Consider the following 8,818-nt stretch of genomic DNA (forward strand, 5'->3'; position numbering starts at 1 on the left):
TGAGATAGCTGAAGACTCATCAGAAAAAGGCAAAATATCCTTCAAAATCAGAGATTGAAGAGTTCCAGTAACCCTCAAGATAATTACGGGCCGTGGGGTAGAATTATCTCCCATAAGTGACACAGAACCCTTATGAACAAAGGGCAAAAACTCCTTCCGAACTACAGAATCTGAGGACTTACTCTCACAAACAAAACTCTCCTCAGAACCACCTGGAAAGAAAGACCTAGGTGCGATGGACACAAAAGCATTTGGGGAACCTACGGCCTGATTTCTAAACTAGAGTTTGTAATATGCAGAAATCAAATGACCTGGCTTCTTACAATATGCAGGATCAGAACCACTGGGAGTCTTAAACCTAGACTGATAAGTATGTGACTGCTTGCCACTAGTATTTGAACCTGTTGTAACACCACTGTAACCTGCATGTCCTGAAGTCTTACCCGGGGAAAAGCCCTTTTGGCCAGAAAACTTTCTACTACCCGGAGACCTCTTGTGAGTCAAACAATTATCAGCTGCCAACATTGCTGCCTTATGTAAGTCATCAACCTTTTGTTCTTCCTATATAAGTCTCCAGGTCAGAATGAACACTCTACGTGAAATCTTCCATCAACACTAACTGTCTCAAACCATTAAAATCTGTGACTTACTTAGACCCACACCACCTATCAAACAATGTTTCCTTTTCTCTAGCAAACTCTACAAAAGTCTCATCGTCCCTTTTGTGAGCATTTCTGAATTTCTGATGATAAGCCTCAGGCACTAACTCATAAGCTTTTAAAAAGTGTACTCTTGACAAGATCATAGTCTGAGCTTTGCTGTATTGATAAGGCTGAATAAGCATCCTGATCTTTACCCTTCAAAACAGTAACATAGTCCATGACTCCCTAGGCCACTTGAGAATACAAATAATACAAACTTCTCAAGTTCAAACACCATTTTGCTGGTTCCACAATTAACGTGTTGCAAAATTGCAAAAAAAATTGAAATAAATTTCACAAATGATCTCAAATATCAAAATGAATTCAAAACGACCCCCAATGTTGTTACGGTTGAAAATTTTGCCGTGACAAAAGGTGTAAGAAAGCCTGTGTAAACCAGCAAAACAGAACAAAGACACGAAACAGAGTACCGAAATTACGAAGTGACAAACTCATTTTTGCGGATTTATTGACGAAAAATTTGGCAAATAAATATCATAAATAAATATCAGATAAATAAACTTGTGTTCATACAGTTTGACTAGTATATATTTAGCGCATAACATGTTCTCAGCAAAACATTAGTCAAAATGAATGTCTCCCATAAGCCTGACTATAATTAAAACTAGTCATGCTATATATGGCCCAAATTATCTCCCTTGTGCCGATGTAATGGGCAATCGCAAATAGATTTAGATAGTAATACTGAAATGTTGCGGTCCCAAACATGCTGTGTACAGGTTTGGTCGGAATAAACCTGTAATAAGCTAGCTGTTTTGCTGTTCAATGTTAACAAGTTTTCAGTGTCTCAGTTTTTGCTATTTAATATATGAAATATATTGGCTCGTCACGATATGGTTATATTATTGCCAATGTGGCAATAACTCACTCACTAACGAACATTATGTTCTGATAGTTATTTGTTGCAAAAATGGCGCCAACAAATTAAAGTCATTGTATCGTCTATCCACAGATGAAAAACCGAACTTTACTGAGAAATCTTCACATCCCGACGTTGCCAGGCAGGAAACAATTGTGGGTAGCTCACTTCACGATGCCTGCTGGAAGGGGAACCTGACTCGAGTGAGACACATCTTGTCCCTGAGTTTGGTTGACATCAACAGCAGTGACCGGAGGGACGGAAAGACACCACTCATGGTAGCAGCACAAGCGGGACATTGCAGAATTGTTTCGTTTCTTATTAGAAAAGGGGCTAACATGTCACACGTGGATAATGATGGTCAGAACATCCTCGACTGGGCATGCAGGGGAGGGCATAAAGGCATGAAGGAGTGTTTAGTCTCTTACTACGGTCTTGATAGTAACCCTAGGGGCAAGTCCCTCTTTAATGAGGCTGCTTATCGGGGACCAAGAGACGTTGTGGAGTTCCTCGTGTGTATGGGGTATGAAGTTGGTCGTAAAGGCAGCCATGCCCTGCACTATGCGATTAAAGGGGGGACAATTGGATACGGTGAAGTATCTGGTTTTACAATGCGGAATTGATATTAGAAGTGAGGGATCTTACGGGAAAACCCCTCTAATGATGGCTGCAGCCAAGGCTAAACGGGATGTTTTTGATTTCCTCATGCGTATGGGTGCTGATTCATCACGCTTGGATGATTTCGGAAACAACATACTTCATTTTGCCATCACTGGGAAGTGTGCAGGCATTATTCAGGACATCATATGGAAGGGTATGGTGGACATTAACTATAGAGGAGAATATGAAAGAACAGCACTGATGGACGTCGCGAAGTATGGAGACAGAAACATATTTGCTTTACTTGTGAAGAAAGGTGCTCTAACTAACCTAGTTGATTGCAATGGTCACAACATCCTGCATATAGCAGTTAAAGGCAATAATACGGACATGGTGAGGTACATCCTCTCACAGAGCATTATCGACATTAAAGCCAGGGATAAGTCTGGGAAAACAGCAGCCATGATAGCTAAGATTTACGGATTCCATCGCTTCCATACCCTTCTTAGCGAAAAGGGCTGTCCATTGAGATAAGGGCAGCATGTGTGTTTATGACACGCTTCCTGATGTTGACGAGTGAGTGAGTGACTTCATTTTCATGCTGCATTCATCAATATTCCAGATACGTGGCGGCGGTCTGTAAATGGACTAGTAAAACCAGCTATTAACAGCATTAGCATCGATCGACAAAATTGGGATACGATGCCATCTCTGATACCCCGATTCTGTTAGTCGGATATATCGCCCAGGCATGGGTTACTGAAGATCAGTTCTATCCCGGATCTTCACTTTGAGGAGGAGGTAATTGATGCAGCAATATCAGAATGGACAAAAGGACATTCGTGGTTCTGTGACTTTTACTTTGAGAGATCAGAAAATTTCTGAAAATGTCAAGATCCTCTGTGATACACAGGTCTTCATCCTTTCAGATATAAAACATCTCGTATGTAAGTTTGAACAACTGATAATCTGATAAAAGTGTTTGTGTACCAGTTGTATTGGAGACAAATATGTTATCGATCGTTCATAACAGGACGCGTATTGAGTGTTCAAAAGGGTTACTGAGTGCCGGAAATGCTGTTCTGGGGATAGACAATGGGACCAAGCTCTTCATTTAGGATAAATTGGCTGTGACCATAAGTATTAATTCACTCACTCATTCACTTAGGATAAATAACAGTCATGTCTTAGTGTATTGTCGTCCGTTTCAATTCATATTTTTGTTACGTAAACGGTCGATATTTGTTTTCTTTCTCTGTTTGCGTAAAAAGTATTTATATGCAATGCTAAAATGACTCGGAAGGCACTTGTCAAAGTTTCGTTTTTCATCGTTCACTGGATTTCAGACTCGTCAAACATATGATCGGTAGATTGGCTATACATGGATTACATAGATTACATAGATAGAATGTACACAGATAGGTGAGATTAATTTATCAACCCGTGTACATCCTTATCTACTTGTGTTTGTACATCATCTACCCCCATGTAAACATGCCCACCAACCCTCATGCAGTCACGTACATCATCCTTATCCCCAATCATGTGTTATGTAAACATCATCCACCATTGGCTTCCACCCTTTTCCCCTATCATGTACATCGTCCTTACCCCCTACCTGTGTTATGTAAACATATCCCATCATCTGTAATGTATTACTATTGGCTTCTATCATTGTTATCATAACTGTCGGTTTCCAATCAGCGCTTGTTTATACTGGCTTCCAGCTTTCGTTAAGTCATTCCACTTGTTACTTTGTTATTGCTTTACCTGTACATATAAATATAGCTCTGTACCCCATTCTCATTCACCTGATGAAGGAGTAAGCATTAACTCCGAAACGTTGTGTTCTCATATAAAGAAGTTGATATCCATAAAATCTTCATTGTTATGCATTTCACTTCTAAATGCCCTTCAAAGACTTAATCCTTTTCGTTGTTCATTTTCAAACACATGCTGTACATCATGCATCTACTCTATGTTTAACGTCTCTGATGTCTTCATTAACAATGTTCTTCACACCACAAATTGAAGTTCTCATCACTGCATGGCTGAAATATCGCTGATGTGACGTTAAGTGTTACCTTACTCACTACAGACGTTCTCATCACTGCATGGCTCAAATATCGCTGGTGTGACGTTAAGTGTTACCTTGCTCACTACAGACGTTCTCATCACTGTATGGCTGAAATATCGCTGGTGTGACGTTAAGTGTTACCTTACTCACTACAGACGTTCTCATCACTGCATGGCTCTAATATCGCTGGTGTGACGTTAGGTGTTACCTTACTCACTTCAGACGTTCTCATCACTGCATGACTGAAATATCGCTGGTGTGACGTTAAGTGTTACCTTACTCACTACAGACGTTCTCATCACTGCATGGCTGAAATATCGCTGGTGTGACGTTAAGTGTTACCTTACTCACTTCAGACGTTCTCATCACTGCATGGCTCAAATATCGCTGGTGTGACGTTAAGTGTTACCTTACTCACTACAGACGTTCTCATCACTGCATGACTGAAATATCGCTGGTGTGAAGTTAAGTGTTACCTTACTCACTACAGACGTTCTCATCACTGCATGGCTGAAATATCGCTGGTGTGACGTTAAGTGTTACCTTACTCACTACAGACGTTCTCATCACTGCATGGCTGAAATATCGCTGGTGTGACGTTAGGTGTTACCTTACTCACTAAAGACTTTCGTCAGGATTTAGATGGCAGTGGTAAGGTGACAACCGAATAACCACGTGTCCATGAAGTTTCAGAACGTTGTCTGTTTGATACACTGGCGGTGGTTTCTTGGCAAGGATTATTTTATACAGCATCACCTTTGTTGCCTTTGGGTGATATTCAGTGCCAAGTCTATCCAAACATTACATCATGTCGCCCTTCCTTGCTGAAGAGGTGGAGGAGCTGTTCGTTGAGATTTTGTGGATAGTGTGGGGATACGTTGCTCTGTCATATATTCGGTAAAGACAGCTGAGTTAATTTGCGTGTATCCGTCGACTTGGAACGGACCACAACCGGCATCAAACCCTAAATGAGAACCTTCGTGAACAACCGTAAGTCTCTTCTATTTTTAGGATAAACTAACTTGAACTTGCTTACGGCTATAATGAGGTTTGCATTCACCCATGTCTCACCAGACCACACAACCTTTCGTCCCTCTTCTCTCTTGTCAGGTGTTTCTCTCGTAGACATGGTGTGTGCCCTTTCACATAGTGTCAGTTTCTGATTGTCTCGTGTACCTATTTCCAACTTAAGCAATAGCTTCAATGTGCTATAATTTGATACACTGATGTGCTGATCTTTATTTAATATTTTATCCAGTTTGTTTGACGATATTGACTCAGTTGATTGATGTAACCAATGTATGACGTCCCTCACAACACTGCTATCGAATTCCCCATGGTCTCAAGGATGGCGATCTAACTTTAATTGTTGGCAATATATGGCCTGTTGTTATATTGTATTGTCATCTGTAGTTAAAGTAATTTACTGTGAATTACCAGATTTAAATTTGTTTTAGTGTAAATTACCAGTTTTAAATTTATTTCAGTGTAAATTACCAGTTGTAAATTGATGTCTGTGATAGACTAGTTGTTTTACTGTCCTTTGTTGTCTATTTATTGTAAAATTATTATTTGTTTCTAGTCATGATATGGCTGAAATTGCTGCCGGCGTGACCTGATCTAACAAACTCATTCACCTCTATCGAATTCATAAAGTGTTCATTTCCTTGCATGTTTTGAGATGGTCTCCTGATAATCCTCCCTGTCATCAACAGGCTCGGAAATATCGTCATGGGAGATAACTCATTGCAAAGTCCTTTGCCGCGCATCCTTGGACAACATCGCTTTCACCCCAACTCTTCTACCTGTGTGATGACGATCGATGACTAATGTACATATATATTATGCTGACACGCATTTCATAATGTTTTTGGCTTTTCCATAACATGACTTAACCTCTCCTGAAACTCTCCTCAGTTTTTACAATTATTACATTATTTAAACAATTGTCTTTAAATTCGTTTGAGAATTGCCAATAATGTTGGACCACATGATACAACTGCCATATAAACATGGCAATGTTTCAAACTACCCTGGTGTACCTTATAAGTTGATATACAGATACATACTAAAATGTGTAGAATCATTTTATGAAAGATCCTGGCTTTGGCCTGTGGTATTGGTTGCTGATGCCATGGATGGAGAAGGCTTAGTAAGTTACAAAGCACCATGCAACACCCAACTCTCCACCATAACGTCAGCTCCCAGTTCCCGGAAGTGTCCGGAATACGAGTAGTTTTTTAACGATTCGTGCTGCAAATACTGAGACAAAATCACATTCATTGAGATATGCTTTGACTAGTTTTATTTCATATTTCTTCTGGAGCTTACTTGTGCGCAAGGAGTGAAGACAAAATACCTTTGCTGCTGTTTTGTGAAAGTGATGACGTGTGCTGTGTCTTGTATGACGAGCAGGCGATCAGGTATTGATGCCCTGGGGTTACTTCATGGAAGTGCTGGATGTTGTTTTGTGCCGGGTGTGAATGCTATTGTGTAGGTTTTAACCAGCAAATTACAGACATTCATGTACTTATTGTAGTGTTCGGTAGTTGGGAAATTTGTGCTCTGGGGACGGGTACAGCGTCTTCAAGTTTACAGACATTCATATAAGTGTTATATGCTAGATTGAGTTGTTTAGTCGGGGTTTGTGTGTGTGAAATGTATCTTGTCTTGTATGATAAGAGACTTTGTTGACCTTGTGACAATTTATTATTAGTCGTTGAAGAAGGATATCGTGCACTTTACAATTATTTAACATTAATATTGATGGGATGGTTTTAGTGGTCGTTATGTGACGGTGGTAAAGGTGTCATATGTTGAACAGGTAACAGACATTGTTGATCTTGTGACATTGTTGATGATCGCGAAACACACTGAAATTTGTGACGTGCAAGTTACAGACTTTGACGGTCTGGTTTTAGTGTTTTGTAGCAGGCGTGAACGATAGCGTGTCTTATGTGGCTGACTGTGTTACAGACATTGACGATTGCTGGTCTCGTGTGACGAACAATCACTTGCTATGATAGTCTTTTTCATTGTTTAGAAAAGGAGGGAGGTATGTTATGCAGATTCTTATATTGCATGGCGGTTCTGTTAGGCGAACAACAATAATTAAGGGATGTTTGACTTCGTTATAAACGTCTTTCTTTGTTCAGTACACCATAATAAAATAATAAAAACTGAGGTTCGATTTTAGTGTCTTTTATTATTATTTTATGCTTTGAAATACAGGTGCCCCGATATATTTGGCCATTGTCATAATTCGCCGTTTTGAGAGACTGCAACCAGTTGTTGTCCAATTAGATTTTGACTGTTCGGATTAATTTGGATGATTCTGAGGCAAAGGAAACAACGGAAGATGACAAATTTATGAATTGATAGCCTCCTTAATGCAACGCAGGCGACGTTTTCGTGTAGATGCTGACACCATTGTCAGTCAAGTGATGAATGTGTTCCTCTTCATTACACAAGCTTCCAAATGCCTCTTAAAAGGACCTGTTTTTCTTTAAATTTAGCAAATAACACTGCAGCCATCTTCTGCAAAGTTCTTCTATTCTCTTGTGCCTTAAACTTAATTTTCGAAATACCAAGATCTGCAAGGAAACAGTAGTCACACGAAAAGGTTTTAGACCTACACAAATGTGAAAATCAAAAAAGCCTAAGAAGTGAATATAAAGACCTGCAAACTGAATGATGAGTTAATATGGTTTTACGTGGTCTTTTTAGCAATATTCCAGCAATACCTCGGCAGGGAATACCAGAAACGGGCTTCACACGTTGTATCCTTGTGAGGAATTGAACCCTGTCTAAATGCTACCTTAACAACATCCGACCAAGAACGTGGCGTGTCTCTGGTCAGTTTGTCCAGTTCCTGCACCCTTACATCTTGTACAGGTCCGGCTTAGTTGATGCTGAGCTTGGCTTCATAACGAATCAACCACTTGTTTGATATACCGGTTTCCACTTCAGCATGTTAATAATATTATCTGATATGACGTTCTCCCATAGCGATGCATCTTGCGATGATAATATGCCTTTCTTAGTTCATATGAATCACTCTCGTTTGGACAATGTTCATCCATCGAGCAACAGTATTGACACATTGTCAAGATGCAAAGCTAATTTCAGTTCACATTCAAGCATAGCCTATAAAAACTAACGAGAAATTATTGATCATTTTACACATGAACCAGACACCTAATGGAAATATTCTTGTCAAATTGTCAAATCTCTCGTCACTTGAAATAAAATGAGGTCAAATGGTAGATTTTATTATCTCTAACGAATACAGTAGAATCTGTCTACTACGGACATGAATGGGCTCGCCATGTTTGTCAGGATTTTAAAGAAGTCCGGATTGCAAAACTTATGTGAGTTACCTTTCTGTATGGTTACCTCCCCTTGTTAAGAACAACCATCAACTCGAACAGTTCTGGGTTTTTCATTTGCACATACTCTTATTCATGATTTCACTTTTAATTTCATCAGTATCAGACTTTGTATTTGTGATTAGTGAAAAGGTCACTGCCCGCAGGATATAGCCAGGAACTAACACATCCA

At 39.7% G+C, this 8,818-nt stretch overlaps 1 protein-coding gene across 1 annotated transcript; it reads left to right on the forward strand.

Moving 5' to 3' along the window:
• The first annotated feature begins 2,244 nt into the window (after window positions 1–2,244).
• Window positions 2,245–2,715, forward strand: LOC137256425 (uncharacterized). Its single transcript, XM_067794269.1, has one exon. The coding sequence runs from the start codon at window positions 2,245–2,247 to the stop codon at window positions 2,713–2,715; it is 471 nt and encodes a 156-aa protein (XP_067650370.1).
• Window positions 2,716–8,818: the final 6,103 nt, after the last annotated feature.

Source organism: Haliotis asinina, chromosome 11 (genome assembly GCF_037392515.1).
Source record: "Haliotis asinina isolate JCU_RB_2024 chromosome 11, JCU_Hal_asi_v2, whole genome shotgun sequence".
Lineage (NCBI taxonomy): Eukaryota > Metazoa > Mollusca > Gastropoda > Lepetellida > Haliotidae > Haliotis > Haliotis asinina.